This window comes from Hippoglossus hippoglossus, chromosome 4, assembly GCF_009819705.1.
Source record: "Hippoglossus hippoglossus isolate fHipHip1 chromosome 4, fHipHip1.pri, whole genome shotgun sequence".
Lineage (NCBI taxonomy): Eukaryota > Metazoa > Chordata > Actinopteri > Pleuronectiformes > Pleuronectidae > Hippoglossus > Hippoglossus hippoglossus.
The window spans coordinates 27367854-27392165 of record NC_047154.1 but is presented as its reverse complement, the minus strand read 5'-3'; the positions used below and the strand labels follow the sequence as shown (position 1 = coordinate 27392165).

At 46.0% G+C, this 24312-nt stretch overlaps 1 protein-coding gene across 1 annotated transcript in view; it reads left to right on the top strand.

Moving 5' to 3' along the window:
• pde4dip (phosphodiesterase 4D interacting protein) overlaps positions 1 to 24312 on the top strand; it is a 66659-nt gene that overhangs the window by 10159 nt on the left and 32188 nt on the right. The window contains exons 4-9 of the mRNA XM_034582920.1: positions 17229 to 17339; positions 20250 to 20326; positions 23204 to 23327; positions 23424 to 23578; positions 23903 to 23909; positions 23958 to 24047. Of these exons, the coding sequence (XP_034438811.1) occupies positions 17229 to 17339; positions 20250 to 20326; positions 23204 to 23327; positions 23424 to 23578; positions 23903 to 23909; positions 23958 to 24047 (564 nt within the window). The remainder of the gene's footprint in view (positions 1 to 17228; positions 17340 to 20249; positions 20327 to 23203; positions 23328 to 23423; positions 23579 to 23902; positions 23910 to 23957; positions 24048 to 24312) is intronic.

Below are 24312 nucleotides of genomic sequence, written 5' to 3'. Positions count from 1 at the left end.
AAATCCAGATCTAGTGAATTTAAATGTGAGTCATAAGGAGACTGTTGGTGGAGGCACGAGCTTCAGCAGTGAAAGATCTGTAATATCTGTAATAATGAGCCATCATGTGATTATTGAGAAACTTGTGTGGACATTTGAAGGAGTTTGATCCTTCAGATCTTTGTTCTGTTACTAAAATAATCTAAACTCAAACTTCTTCAAAGTGACGCTGCCTGATACTTGGAGCTCAAGTCAGGGACGGTTTCTGCCCCCGGGTCTTAAAACCCGTTCATCTGGAGAAGCAGCCGAGTGTTATCTACCTTTTCTAAAAGGTTTTTAAGTTTTGTCCACAATCTTCTTTCTTTAGCTTGTTGCATCTGCAGAGTTCGACCCCTGGACGAGTTTTTTACTGTGTGTTGAGGCTTCACTGCACCACACTAGCGCCACCATCTGGACAGTGGTAGACAAACCCGCAGAGTGGTGCTGTGGTCGTCTTGGTTAATTGGTCCCAGGCCTGTACAGTAAATCCACGCTCCTCTCCGGCGGGTCAGAGACGACATATTGACTTGATCAGGGCGTCAGTCATGGATGATAATTGTTCAGTTAAAGTGAACAGTAATCTGCTCCCGACACTCTGAACGTCAGCCTGCGTCTCACTCTGTTCCTCGAAAGTGTCCAGGAGGAACACGGAGGTTTCACGTGGCGGCAAATCATCTCAGCACGGATTCATCTCTCCCACACGCCGAGTCTTTTACATGTGTGGGATGTTTGTATGTGCGTCTGCTGTTATTCACAGGAACATACGTGTGTGTGTGTGTTACAGTGTTTTTATGTATTATATTTCCTCGTCCTCTGAACCCGCACATCATGTGGAAACAGTTACAAACCCAAAGGAGAAAAAACAGTATTTTCATGAATCGGTGGTGTAGTTAGTGGCAGGACGGATCCTGCAATTACCCTGACAGTGAAGTCAGCCTTTAATACCGGGTCAGAGAGGCCGAGGAACCACAGTGTGTACGTCCTCAGTGTGTACGTCCACAGTGTGTACGTCCACAGCGTGTACGTCCACTTGATGTACGTCCACTTGATGTACGTCCACTTGATGTACGTCCACTTGATGTACACGGCACGGAGACATCCACAGGACTGAAGCTGCTTGTTCAGAAACATGTGAATCAACACAGGAACAATAATGTTTCATCAGCTCCAAGATCCAAAGAAACACAACCACAGTCAATACACTCACAGAAAAGTGATTAGAACCTGTGCAGGAAGAAATAAACTTTGATAAAACAGATGTCAATTATAATAAAGTGCAACAGTTCTGCTGATGAGCATCAAAATAATAATACTTATTGTTTTATTAGTATTTTATATGTAATTTATTATTTTCAGCAGAACAAAGACGGAGGTTTTTAAGGTGAGAGGAAGTTGAAGAGTTTGTGAAAAACACTGGTGACAATTACATATTCATTCATTCATTCATTATCTATACTGTTTATTCTTTGAGGGCAATTTATCCATTAATCATTTCATGCATAAAGTCATGTGACTAAAAAACTTGAAACAAAGAGTAACTGAGGAGAAGAGAAGAGAAGAGAAGAGAAGAGAAGAGAAGAGACATGTTAGTAAAAGTAATAATAAGTTCATATGAATAAGTAAAGATGAATGATATTGAAATTGTAGTTAAATCTGAGTTCAACCTGTTTTTATTCAGGAAGTTAATTCAGACACAAACTTCTGTCTTTTTCAAATTCCTCAAACTGTGTTCACTGGTCCAGGAACCAGGGAACACCCCTGTGCTCTGAGCCTCAGGTGGTTCAGTCCAGAGTCCCCCCGCCTCACTTCCTGTTTGACTGACCCACCTGCAGTGAACATGTGACACACACGTATGACGTAGATCTGCACCAACGCTTGTCTCACCTGCAGGATTCTACAGTGAGGAGGTGAGAGAATAAACTCATCATCTGCATCTTCTGTAACTAAGCAACCGGCTCTACTTCCTGTTTACACCACACGACCCGTGCACGTGAGCGGTCATGTGACGTGTGTGTTCAGGTGTGTTGGCGTGGGCAGGGATTCGAACGGATGCTCTCGTGGGCGGAGGTGGATTTAGTCAGAAACAGGCGTAGGAGTGAGGAGGAAGAATCAAACCTGACTGAGGCCTTAACGCAGAATCTGTGAAACTCAAATGTTAAAGCTCCTCCTCTGCTCGTCCGCGTCCAGTGAGCGTCCACAGATTCCACCGTTGTCCTCCGAACTGCCAAAGATCTGCCGACCGACTTTTCTTTTCAACCCTAACCCGAGGAAATTAAATATAGATTCTTACAAGGTTCCTTTGTATGTTTTCTGTTGGTCGGAGTGTTTCCCATCAGCCCGCTGGTTGTTTTATTACTGATGGACGGACTGACACACTCCATTGGTTTTTGTTTTATAGAGTCTCTCTTTCTCTGTGGGTAATAAAAACCATCGCTGCTCTCCTCCTCCTCCTCCTCCTCCTCCTCCCTTTGTCTCTCTCTCACTGATACATTCTGCAGATTCTCACTTTGTCTTTTCCCTTCCTCCTCTTTTCTTCTTCTTCTTCTACTTCTTCTTTAAATCTCTCCCTCTTTCTCTGTGTGTTGGTTGAACGTTGTGAAAGACATGTGCAGAGCAGACACTCGTCTTTTCCCTCCCTCCTCACATACCAGAGAAAACTCACCAACTTGCCAGAGAAGAGGAAAAATCTGAGAGTTGGAACGGGTCTGAACGCGCCCATGTGTCATCATTTATTTCAGCGTTCCTGGAATCATTAGAGCAGGGTGTTGAAACGCAGGGTTTGTCTGCTGATCTTTGGGGACAGGTGCGTTCTGGTGAAATCCTCGGACTCGTGATTGAAGGAGAATTGAAACGGAATAATTGTGAGCAGAAGGGAAAATGAAGACAAGGAGCAGAGAGAGAAACTCCTCAGCCACTTGATCTGCTGTTTGACGTCTTCTTGTCTCTTTCTCTCTTTCTTTCATGTGTTAGGTGAATGTCCTTCCCTGACTTCCTCCCCTCTCGTTTGATTTCTCTGAGTCGAAGCCTCTTCTTCTCTCACGTGATCGTTCTGTCGTGTTCGTCGACAGGTTTCAAACCTGGTTAAGATTTCAGTAGCTGTGTTCTCCTGCCCCGGTGACTCATGTTGTGTGTGAATCATGATTAAAAACATCAGTGAGTCACACGCTCACAACACAGACTGTAAATAAAGACAACGTCTCCACGTCCTGTCACCATCAATCAGAATCCCTCAGATACAAACGCTGCTCCCTCTGCTGCAGGTGATGGTGGAGCCGCGGAGTCGAGGTCCTGCAGGAACATGGAGGCTGGTCCTCAGGTCATCAGGTCATTTAGCGTTTAGTGTTTCAGCCATAATAAGATCTGTTTGAAATCTCCAAATGATGAGGAAAGGAGCTTCAATGCTTCCTAACTTGTCTCCTTTTAGCAGAGGAAACATCGGACCATCCTTTACGAAAAGGAAAGGAGACAATGATGTCCCACAATTCATTGCTGCAGCAACATTTAAAGTGACACACGCTCGTAGTTGCTCCTGGACAATGTTGGTTTTCTCCTCTTATATAAGGTTTTCTCCTAAAGTAGTTATTTTTTTTAAACTTGGAGATGGATTTTCTCTCCATGGTGGTTCTCCTTCCCTAACTCCTTCCCTAACTCCTTCCCTAACTCCTTACAGCTTCCCCTTCTCATCTTTCCCTGACCTGTGACAGATTCCATCGGGTCAAGCAGTGGTTACATAGGAAATTAGATAATTTGACTTTTCGTCACAAAAAATAGTTCCAAAGGAAACAGTTGCTTAAAGCTACAGTGATCAGCAGTTTCATGGAAATTAGAACTCTTTAAAAACATTTGTATCCTAAAGTGTAAACATCAGATATTTGATGATACGACATGACAGTTGAGACTCACTCCTGATTGGTCGACACACGGCTCCACCCCCCCCATCACTTCTCACAGACTCTGACTGCGGAGATGGCAGCGTTTGTATCCAAGATATTTTGGCCTGATTTTGTTCCATCTCGTCTTTATTTACAGTCACTGGTATGTGTCCATGCAGCGTATTCTCTTTACCAATAACACACATTTACACTTTCCACATGTGCACTAACTTCTTACACTAAACTCCATCTGTCAGTGCAGTTGATGTGCTGCCCCCTGCTGTTTGCTGACGGACCCACAGCCTGGTTCTGGAAAGTTTCTGTGGAGCGTTTTCAAATCCACTTCTTCTCTCCTCTGACACAGAAATCCCCTGCAAGTGGCTGAAGTGGCAGTAACCCCCGTTTGAAACACATCAGGAGTTTGCTCTGTTTGCCTGTGAGCGCTCCGGCTGCTCTACACCCCCCCCCACCATCACCTTGTGAAAATATTTTCCCCCGTCAGTGAAACATTAGAATTGAACCGTCAAACTCTGCTGAAGAGCCGCTGTTCCCCCCCCCCCCCCAGCTGGCTGAGGCTGCAGCTTCTCTGAAAACCTTAAAGTTTATCTCCTGAACAACACAACTGAACGTCTCCTGGAGAAAAGTCCACATGTTCCCCGGTGGTCATGATCAACATGTTCCCTGGTGGTCATGATCCACATGTTCCCCGGTGGTCATGATCAACATGTTCCCCGGTGGTCATGATCAACATGTTCCCCGGTGGTCATGATCAACATGTTCCCACACTACACATACGATTCAGATTATTTTTAATGCACCATTTCCATCAAATTGAACTAATCTTGGGAAGATTCAGTTCATAGCCTGGTTCGGATGGAGGATAATTCCTGGAGGATGTCGTTTATTTCTGCTCCGACTTAATGGACTGACTTGGTGTTTTCAGACCTGAAATGTTCTGGAGGTTCTGTCTGTGAGAACAAACGTCTGAGTCAGTGTCTCTGGACATTTTCTGGAACTTTTCCTGCAGCCTCCGAGTAACGTCATGTAATGTAATGTTCCTGTTGGTGTGAACGAGTCGGACCCGACAACCTGCTGCTGCTGCTTCACAGGACAAACACTCACTCCAGAGAAAGTCCAGACTCTGTTTTCCAGATCTTTCCTGAAGTTCATGTCTGGAAACAGCCACTGAAACTGAAGGATCATTAGGATCAATGAGTCTTTGTGTTGAAACCCAAACGTAGTTTAGTTTTCAGAGCATGTTTCTCATTTCTAGAATGTGAACCAGGGCCCTGAGTTCAAATTGATTTATTTTATTACTCTGTTCTTTAAAAAATTGGATCAAACATCATTTGCTGCTCAGAGTCTTTTTCACAGTTCTCTGGATTTTTACCAAGAAGTCTGAGGGTGAGCTCCCAACATGAAGACATGTTCAGGTCGAGGTTTTTAATAGATGAGGTAAAAGTAATGAATCAAACCAGAGTCTCATTTCCCACTGGAACATAAAGTCTTTCTCTCCTGAAACACTGGTGCTGTCTTCTCTAACTTCACGTCCTTCGTCCTGACGTGTTTGGATTGAATCTGGGAGGATGTTCTGTTGGTTTGGACGACGCATGTTTGTCTTTTGTAAATAATACAATTTAAACGAGTTCTGTCAGTTTCAGATTCCTTAGACCAAACAAACGTATTATAGTAAAACAGTGGATCCAGGGGGGGGGGTGAGGCTGTGGAGCAGTTGACCGGTTGGAGATCGTTGGTTTCTGCAGGGCACAGACGACTGGCAGCGAACTAACAAACCCAGAAGACTGAGTGTAGCCTGGCTCGGATCAGACCGGCCCGGCCTGCGCCAGCCCGCGTTGAGTAATGCTGTTAGTAAATACCAGGCCAATTACAGCTAACGAGGGCCTAATTGGAACCAGATGAACATTTATTGAATTTGTCGGTGAAAGGTAGAGTGGAGATATCTAATGAAGTGCAGCCGCAGCACCGGGGCCAGCGGGGGGGGGGGCGTAATTCACCTGGCAGTGCCACCGTGTTTCCTCACGTCTGTGGTTTTATCCTCATTTCATTCTGCACAATGTTTACGAAGAAGAAGGAGGTCCGAAGGGGAAAAGGTTCATTCCATCATTTAGCTCAGTTCTTCATTTAAAGTTTGATTCCAGAAAAGAAACAACTCAACTTCCAGATAAGAGGACGAGTGAAGCCTGAATTCTGAGGTTGAAGAACTTTACATAATTAGAAAAATAAAAGCAGTGATGTAGATTATGTTTTTCCTATTCATCTTGTCAGAAAGATATTCTTAGTTGTGTATAAATACATGTTAAAGTACTTATAGGGCTTCCATGTGAAGTTGAAATATTATGTAAATATTACACACAAACTGGTTCCTGACTGGTTCCTGACTGGTTCCTGTCTGGTTCCTGACTGGTTCCTGTCTGGTTCCTGACTGGTTCCTGTCTGGTTCCTGACTGGTTCCTGACTGGGCCCCTCTGGAAAATGTCTGGATCTCTGGACTTCAGTTCAGGTGTGAAAGAAGCTCGTGTTGATGCTGCAGCTCTTCTGACTTCTGCAGAACATTTCCTGACTCACGTCCTCATGGTTCAAACATTATATCGTCGGAGGTGAAGACTGCAGCTGCTTCTTCTTCTTCTTCTTCTTCCTCTTCCTCTTCTTCTTCTTCTACTGTTTAATTCTGTCTCTACTTCCTGTGATTGGTCCAAAAGTCCAAACTATGTGTTTTCACTCTGGAACAGAACCGAGAAACAGCATCTGAAAGTCGTACGTAAAGAATCCTCCCTCAGAAGTGAGTCCTGTGAGGTTGTTCCTCGTCCATGAGACGGATCCTGTAATGAGGACACAGTGAGGTCACACGCCCTCACCCCCTCCTCACCCTCCTCACCCCCCACCACAGAGCTGCATATGAACCAGACTTGGCTTTAATTGGCTCGCTCTCTGAAACGAGGTTGACGTGACCTCTGCCCTGATTCATTCTGACATCCCACCCCCTCTCTCTTTCTCTCTTTTTTGTGTCTCTCCATCCTCCTCTTCCTCCACCCTCCATCACGTCATCCATCCCCCTCCTTTTAACCCCGTTTCCCCTCCTCCCTCCCACCTCTTGGTCTCATTACACAGTCACTTCTCATCCTGCCAACTGATGGTTCAGTGCAGCGAGGGCCTCGGGCCCCGCGCTCCGTCCCTTTGATTCCTGTCCACAGACAACAGAAAGGAGGGCACACATCCAGTGTGTAGGGGGCACACACACACACACACACACACACACACACACACACACACACACACACACACACACACTGTGAGTCTACTTGTATGAGTCCATCCATGCACACATCTGTACAGTTGATGTTCAGTCATGTGGACGCTGTGTGTGTGTGTGTGTGTGTGTGTGTGTGTGTGTGTGTGTGTCTGTGTGTGTGTGTGTGTCAGGTCAAGCCCTCAAACCTTAAAAAGTAAAACTCTTCAGGAATCAAGAACAGGAGAATCTCCAGCAGCCACATGTTTCTGACGTAACGAGGAATTTTCATGATCGTTCTCACGAAAGCAAAAGTTTTTTAGATCCTTAAGTCATTTTTTTCCTTTTTTAAATTCTGTATTTTACAATATTTTCTGCTACTTAAACAGTTTCTTAATGTGACATTTATTGTAGTGAGTCTTTTTTACTGGAAAATGATTCTGCAGCTTTACTTTCTGCAGCGATGGAGGATTTTATAATCGTGTTAACTTCCCGTGTCTCCGTAACATCGCCACCTGTTGGGACAAACTGAGAAGTGCAGGTTCAAGTGAAATGACACGAGATCCAGTGACACTGATTAAACTCTGAATTATAGAAACACAGGAAATGAATCATCGACATTGGGTCTGCTGTCATTACACTGGGGACTGTGTAGGTGTGTGTTTGCTGTGCACACACACACACACACACACACACACACACTGAGGCCGTCACAGTCCAACTCTTACTCTGTACATCTGGGCTTCATTCACAAACTGTGGCTCTGCCGGCAGCGTTTCCTCTGCTTTCTATTTGAGGAAGAAACTCAAATTAACTAAAGAAAAGACGCACTTATTTAGTTCTGTTTGTTTTCAGATGTCTCTCTCTCTCTCTCTCTCTCTCTCTCTCTCTCTCTGTCTCTCTCTCTCTCTCTGTCTCTCTCTCTCTCTCTCTCTCTCTCTCTCTCTCTGTCTCTCTCTCTCTCTGTCTCTCTCTCTCTCTCTCTGTCTCTCTCTCTCTCTCTGTCTCTCTCTCTCTCTCTCCCTCTCCCTCTCTCTCTCTCTCTCTCTCTCTCTGTCTCTCTCTCTCTCTCTCTCTCTGTCTCTCTCCCTCTCTCTCTCTCTCTGTCTCTCTCTCTCTCTCTCTCTCTCACTCTCACTCTCTCTCTCTCTCTCTCTCTCTCTGTCTCTCTCTCTCTCTCTCTCTGTCTCTCTCTCTCTGTCTCTCTCTCTCTCTCTCTCTCCCTCTCTCTCTCTCTCCCTCTCTCCCTCTCTCTCCCCTCTCTCTCTCTCCCTCTCTCTCGTACAGTAGAATGAGACCAAGCCAGAGCCTCGGGGGGGATTGGGTTACTCTCCTCCTCCCAGAGACAGAAGTGGCCTGTATGGGAGGGTCGGCCATGACAGTTGGCAGTCGGTGGGTTGGGGGTGAATTCGATACCATAATTTAGATCTGCCGTAAACAGGCTGAAATTAGACGCAGACCTTCTCTCCCTCTGAAACACGACTGTGGGAAAACGAGCGTTTGGCTGCCGACGCTCTGTTCCGACCATAACAAGGAATCCACGCTCTCATGATGGGATGTAACATGTTTATCATTGCTTACACAAACTGATGGAAAGTATTTGCGGGGCCTCGCCCACGTGTGCACGGGGGGGGAGCAGGTACTGGGCTCTGCTCAGGAGACGGTCCAGTAATGAATCCACGTTTCGCTGAGGTCTAACACGCATGTTGATCCGAAGCTGAGATGTTGATAATCAACTGTTCAGATGTGCACGGCCACTTTTACATGCAGCCTTTCTACATTACAGAGTGTGCACGTGTGGGTGTGTGTTGACATCTCCTGATTAGCTCTGGCAACGCGGAGGTTTGTGGCGGATTAGCTTTGCAGGGTTCCTGTCAGATCTTCACACATCAAGTGTTTCCAGTCCGAGCGCCAGCAGCCGATCCTGCAGCACCTGAAACATGTTTGACACAGTGACGCAGCTTCTCTGCAGCACAGAGAGTGTGTGAGTGTCGCCCTACGATGCATTACCACCTACAGCCACTAGGTCGTCTCAGATACGACCTATCGGAGCGAGTGGTTATGGTTCGGTAACGATGAGGCACAAAACAACTTGATTAATGAGGATCTAGGAACGATATCGTGGTTTTGGTTCAAATTGATTTGTCCCCGTGGTTAGGTTAAAACTTTTTTTAGGTGAGCTCTTTGGCCGCAGTCTGGTTTGTACTGGATTTTGACCAGTACTACCCCCCTGAAGTTTTATCTTTGTGTCGATCCACGATGCCTTCAGTCCCAGGGTGAGGTCATTTCCTGTCGGGCTGACGCACGCCGCTCACACCTCTGAATGGAGGAGGATGGAAATGTTGCTGTAAGAGTGTTGGGTGTCAGATCTGCTTCCAGGAAAACTGTTTGTTGGCTCAGACTTTTCCTCCTGCGCAGTTTATACCTAGATTTTCAAACAGGGGTCAGAGGTCAGCGATCGTGAGTGAATTCTCCTCCTCAACACTTTTACTCATACGAGCTTCTCACTGGAAAACAGCCTGAAGGCTCCTCATCCTTTAAACCTGCACATTGACTCTCGGCTCCTTGGTGCCGTGGTGTTGTGCTGACAAGATCCCAGATTTCCTCTTTGGCAGCCCTGCTGGACTCGCCGCCATCGTCATCGTCACCATCATCATCACCATCATCATCATCATCATCATCATCATCACCCTCATCATCATCATCACCATCATCATCACCATCACCATCAGCAGCATGTTTCAGCCCAGGAGCTGCCTGAGTCCTGCTCCCCTCTCTCCTTCCTCCCTCTCTGGGAGTATCACGCTGCATCATCAGCCACAGCTCCAGGCTCCGGGCCATCCGTCACAGCCAGCGCACACTTCCGGGGGTCGGGTATCTCAGACAGCCTGGGCGGGGGGGGGGGGGGGGGGGGGGAGTGGTGCCGTAACATCCGATCCCGATCCGGTGAACCCGCTCCCTTGGTCCTGGAGTCAGTTTCAGCCTCTTAAAAGTCACTGGAGCGGGAACATTGGACACGTCCAGGTTGAGTTTCACCTGCGGAGCCTGATCTTTGTGAGTCTGGTGACTTTGCAGCAGTGGATGGTTCACTTGTTGATTAGCCCCAGAGGGCCTTTGAGCCAGGCAGCGGGGATGAATGACCCGGCTGCTCGTCTGCATCAGATCCAGTATTTATGACTCTCTGCTTCCTACAAAATACATGACATGTGTTTTAAACTGAAATAGACGGTGAGTTCCACACAGGCTGTGGTCGGAGAAACCGTTCGGTCTGTGACTGTTTGGTCAAGAATAGAAACGAGTGGTTTCCACGAGGTCAAACTGAGGCCTCGTCACAGTTAATACCGTTTGTTCAATCATTTAGTTTTAGACAACTGAACTTTACAATCTGAGAATCAGCTGATTTGTGGCCAATGTGAAAACTGAAGCACACAAAGGTGTCGCTGGTTTTCACACAAATTTTCTTTCTTAAAATTTAGCAAATTGAAAAATGGACGTGGACTCCTCTGGTAGTTTCTATAGAAGTCTACAGAAAGTGACTTCTCACTTTATAACGTCAGGAAACATTCAGGAGTTTCTGTCTCAGTCTCTAGTTTCAAGTCTTCTTCCAACAGCTGATGTTCATTTAGTGAATTATGATCATTTAGAGTCAAACAGACCATAAAGCACTGGATGTATTGAGGGGGGGGGGATACCACAGTGTGATTGACAGCTAGTACCATCCAATGGGTGCAGGTGACAGGTGGGCATGTCCTCAAGCTCTCAGTCAGGCTCCACCCCCTGCTCCTCCTAATATGGTTACACACAAACCAAAATGGCGCTGGAATAAATTTCAAACTGAAGCTTCAGATCAGCAGCTCACAAACCAACGAGTCACGTTGGGTTGATAAATGTTTCGGACTAAATAATCCTTTCAAACCAGAAAGTGATGAGAGGATGAATGTGTGTGAATAGTGATGGAGCGTGAAAGTGTGAAAGTACTGAAAACACAGGGTTTTGGGTGAATTAGGTGTAATTATGTTTGTGTTTTGGACCTAATGTTCTTCTGTACTTTAACGTCATTAGTGATGCAAGAGGTTGTTGAATTCAGACTCAAAGCAGAAAGGTTCTGGTTTCTTCTGGTCACGTAGCAACAGACTGAAAAGAGCTAAAGCAGCGTTTGCCTCTTTCTACCAAACTAATGTGATTTCATTCAGAGCATCATGTCAGCCGAGACGACTCGCCGGCCGGCTCTGGTTTCATGCAAACCAGGAGTGTTTTTCATCTTATAAAGTAGAGTTGGCTTGGGTGCCCGCTCTTCCCTCGCCGCGGCGGAGAGGCGGAGCAGAATCCTCCTCCAGCTCGGGCCTCGCTCTGCAGCCACGGCCCGACTGCTGGACCGAGCTGTTAAAGAGGTTCAGATCCTGTTTTGCTTCATGCCTCTTGTTCTCTTGGCATCGTTAAAGCAAAACAATGGCGCTCAAAGTAAATAGCCATGGAAACGCAGAGAGCGCCGCAGCTAAACACGGAGGCCAGCCAGGGGTTCTCTTCTTCTGTGAGCGTCTCCACCGCGGCTTCACATGCAACAAACACCGTCCTCGTCGTGCACACCTCGGGATGAGCCCTGAACGACACAAGTGTTGCTGTGTTTAAAATACGTTTGAACTTTATAAGTCGAAGTGTTGTTGTCTGAACCACGTTCGGGTGTTTTTTGTTAGTTTTGTACTTTTTCTTTGGCCGACCGTCTGGAAAAGTTATCGACTGGCCTCCATTTAACAAACTCCCTCCATCCGTTGGTGCCGTTTCATCCCAGAACCCTGATGGGCGGCTGGCACTGAGCTCGCCGACCCTCCGCTGCCGCCTCCTGCACACACAGCGTACAGCTGCTGCCACAGCATCTGGGAACCATTTGATCAGGAGAGAGAGAAGTCAGGGATTCAGAGCCTCCAGTAACCTGTAGCTGATTCAGCTCCTCTGATTGTTCTTTTACCTTCAACCATCAGATTAATGATGAAAACTGTTTGATAGACAGTGAATATTTATGCTTCTATACACACACAAGCAGAAATCAAGATGCTCATCCAGGTCAGAGAGGGAAAGTTCAGACCTGGAAGAGACAAACACTAATATGCATTAATATTTCTGACATATTCACCAGATGGAACATGAGCATCATCTCGTTCTCTCCAGCCTCTGCAGCAGCATCTTCACTTGGTGCTTTGAGCTGTGAGTTTGGATCAAGTTAAGTCGACCTGTTAGTCTGAACCTGTCCACTCTGACGCAGCCTGTGGTTCTTCAGCAGCTTCTCTGCACGAGTCTTTAAAACTCTTTAAAGTTTCTGCCCGATAAGTTTTTACAGTAAGTTAATCTCTGAACGTTTTTATTTCAGCCTGTTTTTACATCATTACGGGTTTTGTGGCTCGAGCAGAAATGATAATTCACTGGAAAATAAAACGGAAATAAAAATAGTTTCATCTCAGAAATAATAAATCGTGTTATTTTATCCGCTTGTGAAATGTTTCTTCTTCTGTTGAGCTTGAGTTTTTGTTAACGGTGTAAAAACAGCAGCTTGTTAATCTATTTTGAGGCTGAAGTGAAACGAGTGTGAGTTTATTAGGAACATTTGCAGTGACCCTCAGTTCAATGTGACTCAGTGTGTGTGTGGTCAGAGTCCCTGTGGTTCACTCGCACTAATCATAACAGTGAGTGTGACCCAGCAGTGATTTAATACATCATCACACTTCATCTTATTACAGTCAGATCAGCTGCTGTGTGTGTGTGTGCTGTTGTTGTTTCCAGCTCACACACACACTCATGAACACAAAGTGCTGCAGTTTAAAGCAGCACTGTGTAACTGAGCCACAGCGCCCCCTGCAGCCACATGAGGGGATCATTTCTCCCAGTGTTAGAGCGATGAAGACGTCTGAAGACAGCTTTCCTGCTTCATTGTGCTGAATAACACGGTGGTAAAGAATACTGGACGCAGCCAGTGTGAAAGTACTTAGTTATTAAAGATGCTAACTGCTGCTAATGTTTAATTTAACCACATCCTGACTCCTGCTCGACTGAACGCACACTTTCCGGGATTTCCATGGATATTCATCTCACCACCAATAACAAGCAAACAACCTCTTTCTGAAACGTTGAACTGTTCCTTTAAACCACGGCATCGTAAACACAGATGATCTGTAGAAACTCTGCTGCAGCTCGATCTGGCTCCTCTGCCTCGTCTCGCCGTGTCCACCATGCTAATTAGCTCCTGGGGATATTTTTAGTGGCTCTCTTGATGATTTAATTAGGTTTACAAATTATAATTTTTAACCGCCATGTCTACCGTGGACCGTGGCAGCACAATAAACACAATCAGACGTTCCGCCTGCAGAGCTGCATTAGGGGCTTGGCACTGCCAGAGAGCACGGCTGGAAAATGTCGAGTTAGCTGGCATCAAGGAGCTCCTGTTACCGGTAAGAGCGGGGAAAACTCCCAGCTCTCTGCCAGTCCGGAGCGCACACACACTCACACACACTCACACACACACTCACACACACTCACAAACACACACTCACATGCAAACATCCAATTACCCTCCTGTTCCTGCAGAGCTGCTTTTTAAACCTCCCTCGGCACGAAGATGAAGCAGGAGGCCGGGACGCTGTTATGGCTGCCTCCCGCCGCGCTGCCATGGCAACAAAATAGCAGCCACTGGTGCATGTGAACGGACAGAAATGTGGAAAGTTACTGAAGTGGATCCTCCGTCACGTATCTCAGGACCTGGGTCTTTCTGATCGGGACGAAGTTTGTTCCTGAATAAAACGACACCGTGGCTGTAAAAGTTCAAAATCCTGGAAAAAAAGTTCTAATCTTTCTTCTCTAGTTATGGATTTAGCCGTGATGCTGGAAAAGTCCGGCAGAATTAGGATGATTTAATTCCTCGGACGCGTCGTGTTGTAATAAATTCATCCGTCTCTCTGAGCGTGACCCCTGGACGAGCCGCCGCGCCCGCTGGCGTCCACTTGTGACGAACGCCCTCATCGAGGCCAACAAACCGTCACGTATTACAACATGTGTCCCGAAGCCCAGAAATGTCTTTGTGCAGATTCTTTCTGGTTCTGTGTGTGAACCCGTGTTAAAAGCTGTCGTCAGGAACGTTTCTGCTTCTCTCCTCTTGATTGGTTATTGACGAGGAGCTGTGGGTCATGTGATCAGTTGAGACCTATGAGGTGAGACGAGAAGTATTTGGACACGTTAGACGTTTGTCTCAGGTTCAGGTCCTCAGAGTTTAGTTTGAAATGTACATGAGGTCACAGACATGGAGCTGCTCAGGAAATCAGTGGTGCGATGTAACAAAGTACATTTACCTAGTTACTGTACTTTAGTACATTTTTCATGTCTCTGTACTTATTTATTTTCAGGTACTTTTCACAAGTAGCTGTATTTTCTACTAAACTACATTTCTACATTGCATTTGACCTAGAATTCACAAGAGACTCCAGGTCAATAATTCATATGAAAATGAGTTTTCCTGATTAACGAGCAGATTTTATTCACTGGAGGGTTTTTTCTTCAAGTCACTGGAGTTTGGATCTGCACCAAATTCCACACAGTCATAAATATCATGTCTGATCGAGACCCGTGAATTATTCTCTGGGAAACTAACGAAATGTTTTTATAGAAAGTGAAGAACATCCTGAATCCTGACCTGAGTTTAATGTGTTGATTGTTTGAATCGTTCATAGTTCAACTTTCCAGTTTCTCAGACGTGTTTTCATCTCATCTTCAAGTTTTAGACAAAACAAGACGTTACCTGGGAAACTTTTTATTTTCATTATTATATTAATTATATTTGAGGCTTAACAACTATCAGTGAATACGAATAAATAGTCTTCGAATCAGACTGATAGACAAATTATTATTTAAAACAGTTTAAAACAACAAGCTACATTTTCTTTTTACCCAGATTCATGGTTTGATTTTTCTTTTCTCTTAAATGTTGTTTAATAAATATAAACCTTTAAATATTTATGTCTCTTATGTCAAACAAAACTTATTAAAGAGAGTTTCTGAGTTTCTGAGCTTGTACATTATACAAGAATGTAAAATCACTTTATTAGCAGCAGTTGATCGTGGTCAAAGTTTGCAGAGAAACTGTTCCAGAGAAAATCCACAAATCTTCTCTCTGGGTTTGAATTCAGTGAGTGGAGCTTTTATAGAGTGTTAAGTTGCTCTTAAAAAGGTTTGTTACTCTGCTGATTTTTAACCAAACCCCTTGTAATTCCTGAAGACTTGAGTGAAGCAGTGATTAATAGATTTAAATCCACACGTTTCAGACTTTACAGTCTCGTTTTATGAGCAGTAATTTATGTCATGATGATGGTGAATGCTAAAATTCCTGGAAAAAATTAGGCTGAAAATAATTTTTGAAAAGAAAATGTTCTGGTTCGGACGAAGACAGCTACCGTGTCTGTAGTGATGGATGTGCGGCCTATGAGAAGCAGATGTGTGGTTGTTTTACACAGACTCACACTCATCATTTTGTGGTCTGTATCAGTGTTACACAAATTGAGGTTTTATCTGCAGGGGCCTGACACACCCGGGGGCTGGGGGCCCGGGGGCCGGGGGCCCGGGACCCGGGACCCGGGGGCCGGGACCCGGGGGCCGGGACCCGGGTCCGTCTCAGTCCTGCAGGACTTTCAGTCTGAGTGTGTTTGTGTGTTTTATTTCTGTCTTTGGTTCTAAGTAGAAATCGTCAGACTGCTTCTCTGTTTATTTCCTGTGTGCAGCTCACGAGCATGTGTGAGCAGAAGGTGACAGCATGTGCTCGTACCAACTCGTGCACGTTGGTCGGTCCTGCATGTGTCAGCGGCATCTTCCCAGCTCAGCATTCCTCAGTGACAGCCGCAGGTCAACTGCTGCTTTAAATAGAGTCTGGATCACTGGAGACGCTCAGAGACTCTGAGCTCAGGTGGAGTGTTAGCGCCACCTTGAGGTCAGAGACCGTCTCAACTCCTGAGACGTCAACAAACTACGAGCACACGAGAGAATTTACTTCTTTTTCTAAACTGAAAACTTTATCAGGATGATTCTGGACTGAATGAAATGATGTCACAGTTTGAATTCTTGTTCCAGATTTAAGTGAAAAGTGAATAAACCATTTAAATGCTTAGAAACAATGGTCGTGTCTCATCAGGAGTTTTAACCAAAGACTGTAAATCAATATGTTAAAGGTTTGGTGAAGTTCAGGAAACTAGAACTACTGTGAGGTTTAACACACACACACACACACACACACACACACACACACACACACACACACACACACACACACACACACACACACACACATACACACACTTCTACTTACAGGAAACTACAGACTTTTAAAAACTGTTTTAACTCTCAGGAAAATCTAGAAACAGGTTGTTTGAACAAATGACTGATGATGAGATTTACTCTGATGAGAAAAATCTGTTTTAATCTCAAATCAAAACAAGTTTAAAAAGACACACACAATCTTATCAAGTATCACATTCATGAATCTGAAGCCTCTGCAGCACACACTCTCTCTCTCACACACACACACTCACACTCTCTCTCTCACACACAGACAGACACACACACTCACACACACTCACACTCTCTCTCTCACTCACACACTCACACTGTCTCTCTCACACACACACACTCACACTCTCTCTCTCACACACACACAGACACACACACACTCTCTCTCACACTCCTGTCTCAGATTCTTGGCATGACTTCCTCATGGTAAAAAGGGAAACACCCCCCCCCCCCCCCCCCCCCCAGCTCCCATAATCCCCTGCTGCCTGTGTATCATCTCGGCCCCTCGGTGGCTCACACTCCCTGAGACCAGCCGGTGTTCAGGTTGTGATTGTCGCTCTGTGCCCGTCGGTGTTGATGCGACAGAGCAGAGCCCTGAGTTTGTCTTCTGAGCCGTCAGGATAGAGCTGCTCCGTCAGCCTGACTCGCCTGCTCCTCGTGGGCCGAGTCGCTCCTCACGCCATGCCTCAGTGAGTGTGGGGCTGCAGGGCCCCTCGTCGCAGCCCCTCGTCATGTCTAACGCTGGGTTCCGTGGTTATCGCACTATCTCGCAGCACCTGAACGACCTGAAGAAGGAGAACTTCAGCCTGAAGCTCCGGATCTACTTCCTGGAGGAGAAGATCCAGCAGAAGTTTGAGGAGAGCAGCGATGACGTGCACAGGAGGGTGAGTGTGAAACTTCATCTGTTCACGTGCACGGCTTTGTGTTTGTCTCTGTGGTGCAGAGCCGCAGAGACACCCCCCCCCCCATGACCTTTGAACTTTGAACTCTCTATAGATTCTTCCACTGAGCATGAAGAAATTATTTTATTACAAACTAACTGAATGAAAACACAACAGTTCTGTTCAGTCTGTTTTATGCATCGACTTTAATTAAAGATGGACGAAGTGACAGCTTTAAAAAGTGAAGCCAAATGACCCTGATCTCCCCCTGCTGGCTGGCTGCAGTAAAGCTCTTAAACCCCGCCTCCTCCATGTTAGCAGATGGGACCAAAGTAAACGTTAAATAGATTTTTGATGATTTCTGTCATTTCACTGATGTTTGTGTTTCTGATCAGTTTGGTTTAATTAGTTATTTGATGATTTAAAAACAGGATGTGACGTGATGATTGACAGCTGACAGCGGAGAAACGTCGTCCATCTTTTTTCTGGTTTTGCACAATTCCAGAACTGGATGATAATGAATCAGCCTGGAAACATATTCGAGATACAAGCAGCTCTTTGAGCTCTGCTGACATCAGGCAGGACGATGAGCTAACAGAGGAGAGATCCTCATGTCTGATGTATTTATACAAGAGCCATGAATTATTTATAACAAATCACGTTGTGTCACAAGAAAGAAATTGACATAGAAGCCTCCAGGATCCGCCTCCTGATTGACAGCAACATTTAGAGAGTTCCTCCCTGACCCACACTGCATCCTTCCACCGAGTGGTATCCGTCCTGTGGTTTGTGTGTAGCCCTGCTGATAAACGCACACACAGGAGGTGACAGCTCAATGTGAAGTCACTGAAGTCTGCTGCTCCTCAGCGGTGATGCAACTTCACATTGATCTGCAGCAGGTTCATCGCTTCGTCCCTGGAAACATCTCCGGTGTTGTTTTCTCTATTTGCAGCTCGGTGCTGTGTTTGCATGAGTTGTGACTCTTTGCAGCGTGTGTGTCGTCACATTGATGAAGAGGTTTTCTTAACGGGCTCTCGGCCTCCGTGGCGTTAAGCAGCAGGAAGTCAGAAAGGCTCTGCAGCACGAACAGTTCATGTTGGAATCAGCTGCAGAGGTGTGGGTTTGTTTGTGTGTCAGCAGGGTTACACAATAACCACTGGAAGGATTAACACAAAACTGTCTGGATGATGTGGAATCAGTCGGGAAAGATCTTGATAAAAACATGTTTACAGGACAGATTTTTATGAGGTTGTGTAATTTAGTGCAGATCCAAATGAAAACCCAGATGTTGATAGTGAATTAAATGTGGTTTCATAAGGAGACAGTTATATGAGCTCTACTGAGTGATGCTCTACTTTCTCTTAAATTAAAGTGATTTCAGATCTGAACTTTTCCCTTTAATGATAAAAACCTCATTAGCTGCTTTGAAACCACTTTTTGAAAAGAGTTTTAAATTCTCTGTGCTGCGTCGAGGACTCTAACAGTCGCTGGAGCACAAACTGTCTGACCTGTTTTCCATCGGCGGCCGATGACCCACATTACGTTAGAGCCTTCAGGCTGCAGGCATTTATGTTCGCATGCATGAGTGCACACCACCAGTAACTGTGTGCATGTATACTGTGTGTGCATGTATACTGTGTGCATGTATACTGTGTGCATGTATACTGTGTGTGCATGTATACTCTGTGTGTGCATGTATACTCTGTGTGTGCATGTATACTGTGTGTGCATGTATACTCTGTGTGTGCATGTATACTCTGTGTGCAGGTATACTGTGTGTGCATGTATACTCTGTGTGCATGTATACTGTGTGTGCATGTATACTCTGTGTGCATGTATACTCTGTGTGCATGTACACTGTGTGAGTGTATACTGTGTGAGTGTATACTGCATGTGTACATGTTGGTGTAAGCAGAAACACGCCCCCCCCACCTGTGTCAGTCTGTCAGAAGTGTGATCTGCTGCACATGGATGTGAGGAGCTCTGCTGCTGTGATGCTCAGAAAAACAAACGGTGAACGTGAGCGAGCGACGTCCAGTTGAGTCCGGTTCTCCTGCTTCGGAGCCAGGAGTTAAAAGTGGGCTTGTTGCTGGGTGCAGGGGTTTGACGGATTCAGCAGCTGCTCGTGTCTCACCTGCTATTTATACATCCAGTGAGATGCCGGCGGCACGTGAGACTTTGGAAGAGTTTCTCTGCAGCTCTGTGCAGAACAAGAAGAAGCTTTTCTGCTTCAGGACCAGTTGGATTCATAATGTTTGTATAGTTTTGGGATTGTTGGTTTTCCATGTAAAAGATACAGACAGTGTTTTCCTCAGCTGAGTTCATGACATGTTTCTCCTCACTGGAGAATCAAGCACAATATTATCCTGCAGGTTTCAGGCTGTGTGTGAAGCAACAGGGAGATTCAATCTACATCTTATCCTGTTACAGTGAATACAGGCTTGTTGCTCATTTCTCTGTGAACACAAAGTGTCTGATGAACACGTTCGTTCTCTTCTGTCACAAAGCTGCAGCTCAAAGAAGCACATTGTCCCTTTAACTGAACAACAGCGCCCCCTGCAGCCACACGTTCACTGTGCGAGCGCTGACTCAAACACAACTGAACGCTGGATATTACCCATGATCCTCTGCTTCCTGAACCAGAAGAGATGCTGCTGTAACAAATCCAACAAACTCAGAATTCTTCATGTTTCAAAGTTTCCTGCTGAACATTGGAGATAAACTCTGGTTTTTAATAACTTCAGAGTCTTTTTAACTGATCTCAGTTCAGCTTCACTCTCCAACTGGAGCTGATTCTGTTGAAATGCTAAAATCAGTCACATCCTGTATTTACTTCTCTAATCTAAATTCTGAAACTCTTCTTTCATCCTCAACTTCACTCATTTTCCTTTTCTCTGTGATTTTCGGCTGCAGGACATTGAGTTGAAGGTGGAGGTGGAGAGTTTGAAGAAGGAGCTTGAGGACAAGCAGCAGCTTCTGGACGAAGCTCTGTGAGTATTTCTCTTCTTCCTGCTCACGAGGTTTTTCACACACATGGTGACAGAAGTTCTTCTGGTGTTTAAAGGTCGTGAACGTCCAAATCACTCATCCACACTTTATTATGTCTCCATAACAGACGTGGAGAAATATACATTTGAAAATATTCAGGCTCTTGCGCTGCACAGATTTGTTGAAGTGCCTTCAGGGACACTTGCCTGCGAACTACAAAAACACTCTTTTCAACGGCAGTTCGATTATTTCCCATGAGCCCCTCAGTGCTCCAGAGCCCTCGGGACCCAGCGGCCTCTCATCACACGCGAGCCCGCCGCTCCGCAGCCTCGGCTCGCTATCACAACACGCACTGAGCCCCGAGGAATTCCATGTATGGACCTTTTGAAGAGGTTGAAGTGACCGTGCTCTGGAGCAGAGGACGAAGAGGGGGTGAGGACGAGGAGGTGGCGGAGGGGCGAGGGTTTGTTTTGAAGGGGGAGGAGAGTCAGGAGGAGTAAAGGCCAGGAGGTGGTTTGCTGCGTTGCTGAGTCGGGGAACTATTTGAGCTGCAGCACCTGTCTGAGGCGCAGCTGTCTGTCTCTCTCTGTCTCACTGTCCTCGGCCAATCAGCATCGAGAGTCTGCAAAACACTCAACACGTCCAATCACAGGGTTTCTCAAAGGTTACAGACACTTTTTAACTTCCAATGAACTGAGAGCTTTTCTGCTCAGGTTGATCATTCCACTTGTGTTCTTCACATCGTCCAATTCATTTCAGTCAAGCTGAGGATTTACTTTGCTACCTCGCCGGCTCAGATTACCCATAATCCTGTTGGTTAAATCCGTCCCTCGTGTTGACGGATGCATTTCATCCATGAAGAAGTTTCCTGAGTCAAGTTCAGGCTTCAGATTAAAGATGAAACTTTAATACAATAGAAAACTAGTTATTTAAAGGAGACATTCCTGTATTGAAAATGTTTCCCTGCTCTAATGTTCAGAAAACAACAGACTCTGAAGTTTTTACCGACAAGTTCAAGTTAAGATTTTCTTCTCTAGAAGCGTTTTACTTTTTATATTTCATATTTTCTCCATTTCACTTCCGGTTATTCCTGTAATTCAGTGTTTTTTATCTTTATTATAACAAGTTAATTCAGAGGAAACGAAGCACTTTGATTTGGCGACTGCACAGGTTGAGAAGCCGTGAACAGAACACGCGTGTGGTCACTGACGCTGCTACACACATGTTAAGTCAAACTGACCTTTGACTGATTATTTTCCTAATGGATGGATGTAGGAACGACACCATTAGCTCAGGAACACGGCGTCATTATGCTCCGAGGACAGTGATTGGTCCAATCAGTCACTTTAACGTCAAAACAGTGAGCAGGGGAGGAAATTCCTCCGTGAGCAGAGTGAATGTGTCCGAGACGTTTTCTCTGGCTCTCTGTGCCGGTTCGTAAATAAACTCTGTGGCCACAGTTTATCAGAGGAGCTATTAACAGAGCCTGGCTGAGAGGAGTGAGGAGAGAGGAGAGGAGTGAGGAGAGGAGAGGAGAGGAGAGGAGAGGAGAGGAGAGGAGAGGAGAGAGGAGAGGAGAGGAGAGAGGAGAGGAGGGAGGAGAGGGGAGGGAGAGGAGAGAGGAGAGGAGAGGAGAGAGAGAGAGAGGAGAGGAGTGAGGAGAGGAGAGGAGAGAGAGAGGAGAGGAGAGGAGAGGAGTGAGGAGAGGAGTGAGGAGTGAGGAGAGGAGAGGAGAGGAGGAGGAGGAGAGGAGAGGAGAGGAGAGAGGAGAGGAGTGAGGAGAGGAGAGAGAGAGAGGAGAGGAGAGGAGAGGAGAGGAGAGGAGTGAGGAGAGGAGTGAGGAGAGGAGTGAGGAGAGGAGAGGAGTGAGGAGAGGAGAGAGGAGAGGAGAGAGGAGAGGAGTGAGGAGAGGAGTGAGGAGAGGAGGGAGGAGAGGAGAGAGGAGTGAGGAGAGGAGAGGAGTGAGGAGAGGAGAGAGGAGAGGAGAGAGGAGAGGAGTGAGGAGAGGAGTGAGGAGAGGAGAGAGAGGAGGAGTGAGGAGTGGAGGAGTGAGGAGAGGAGTGAGGAGAGGAGAGGAGTGAGGAGAGGAGTGAGGAGCAGCGACAGCATCAGGAGTCACCTCCTCGCTCCTCGGACCAGTTTCCTCTGAATGTTTCACAAATCTGCAAAAAGTTCTCAAACATGAGGCAAAGAAATTAGACCATGGGACAAGAAATACGTTTTTTAGTCTTTATGTGTTATGTGGTGGCGACACCCAGTGGCCGGAGGCAGTATGTACTCGAGTGGTACGTCCATCCCATCCTTGTGAACACGATATCACAAGAACACTTTGAGGGAATATTTTCAAATTTGGTACAAATGTTCAGTTGGATTAAAAAATAAACTGATTAGATTTTGGTGCTCAAAGGTCAAAGGTCAAGTTCACTGGGACTAGTGAACGCAGCTTCTCAGGATCACCTCGAGGGGATTTCTTCAGATTCGTTCACTTGGACTCAAAGATCAACTGATTCAGTTCTGGGTGAAGGTCACGTGACCTCACAGAACATGGTTTATGTTTATGAGGATGATAAATGAAGTCGGTCTGTAGAGAATTTCTTCACATTTTGACCAGTTGTCACTTTGACTCCAAGATAAACTGTTTAGATTCCAGGGGTCAAAGGTCATAAGGAAAAAGTGGAGGCATATAAACAACCACAGGGTGATAACTCTCATTAGTCTTTGAATTTAAAGCACAATTTCTTTCTAGATTGGTTCACTCGAGAGAAAGAAGACGTGTTACCATGACAACTCTTTGATAAAGTCTCAGCAGACTCAAGAAAACTGTCCAATAAAACTCTGTTCTTTCTTATTTTTAAATAATATGTTCTCCGACCTCGCAGGCTGACGGCCGACAGCCTCTCGGATCAGACGGAAGCCGAGCTGCAGCGTCGCCTGGAGGAGCGGCAGGAGGAGATCAGCCACATGCAAGACATCCTGGAAACCAAAGTTCAGCTGCTGCAAGAGGTAGAGACTCTGACCTCTGACCCCCGACCCAACGTTTGTAAAGGGTCAAAGTGTTCAGTCACAGTTTCGTGTCTCTTCTGTCCGTGCTGCGTTCAGGAGGCGGAGCTGGCGCGAGGCGAGGCTGAGCGAATGGCCTCGCTGGCGAACGCCGAGTCCCAGCGCTGCCTGGCTCTGGAGAGAGAGAGGGTGGAGAGGATGGAGGAGAGCGGAGCATCAGTGTTCACCCAGCAGGCCCTGGCTGACAAAGACAGGTTAACAACTTACACCTTGTTAAAGAAGAAGCAGCACGTAAAGTAAAACCTGTATCGAAGTAAAGATGAACGATTCGTCTCCACATCAAGCTAAAATATCTCAGATATGAACGCTGCCATTTTGCATCATCCCAACGACAACAGCTCTAACATGTGCTCTCTCTCTCTCTCTCTGTCTCTCTCTCTGTCTCTCTCTGTCTCTCTCTGTCTCTCTGTCTCTCTCTTCTCTGTCTCTCTCTCTCTCTCTCTCTCTCTCTCTCTCTCTCTGTCTCTGTCTCTCTCTCTCTCTCTCTCTCTCTCTCTCTCTCTCTCTCTCTCTCTCAGGGTGATCGAGGAATTGACTCAGCAGAGACTTTCTCTGGGCCTCCTGGTGGAGGAGGAGGAATTGACTCAGCAGAGACTTTCTCTGGGCCTCCTGGTGGAGGAGCTGGAGGTCAAAGTTCACAACCACAGAGGACGTGGAGATGAGGTATTTTTTGATACATCGAATCCTCTTCTGCATTTCTAAACCGAGCAATCTAACTAATGTCTGTCCTGAGGGATCCGATCACACGTGGTCAGCTCTTAGTTCAGGTGTGAATTCACCCGACTACAGGGACGTGAACCCTACGCCGGACCCTGACGTGCACCGCCCCAGAAATATAACTAGCTCTCGCCACGTGGAGGCCGCTCAGACCACGAGAGTTTGAAGTTTAAAAGGAAGTTCAAAAGGAAAAATAATGAGATTTTGTGAG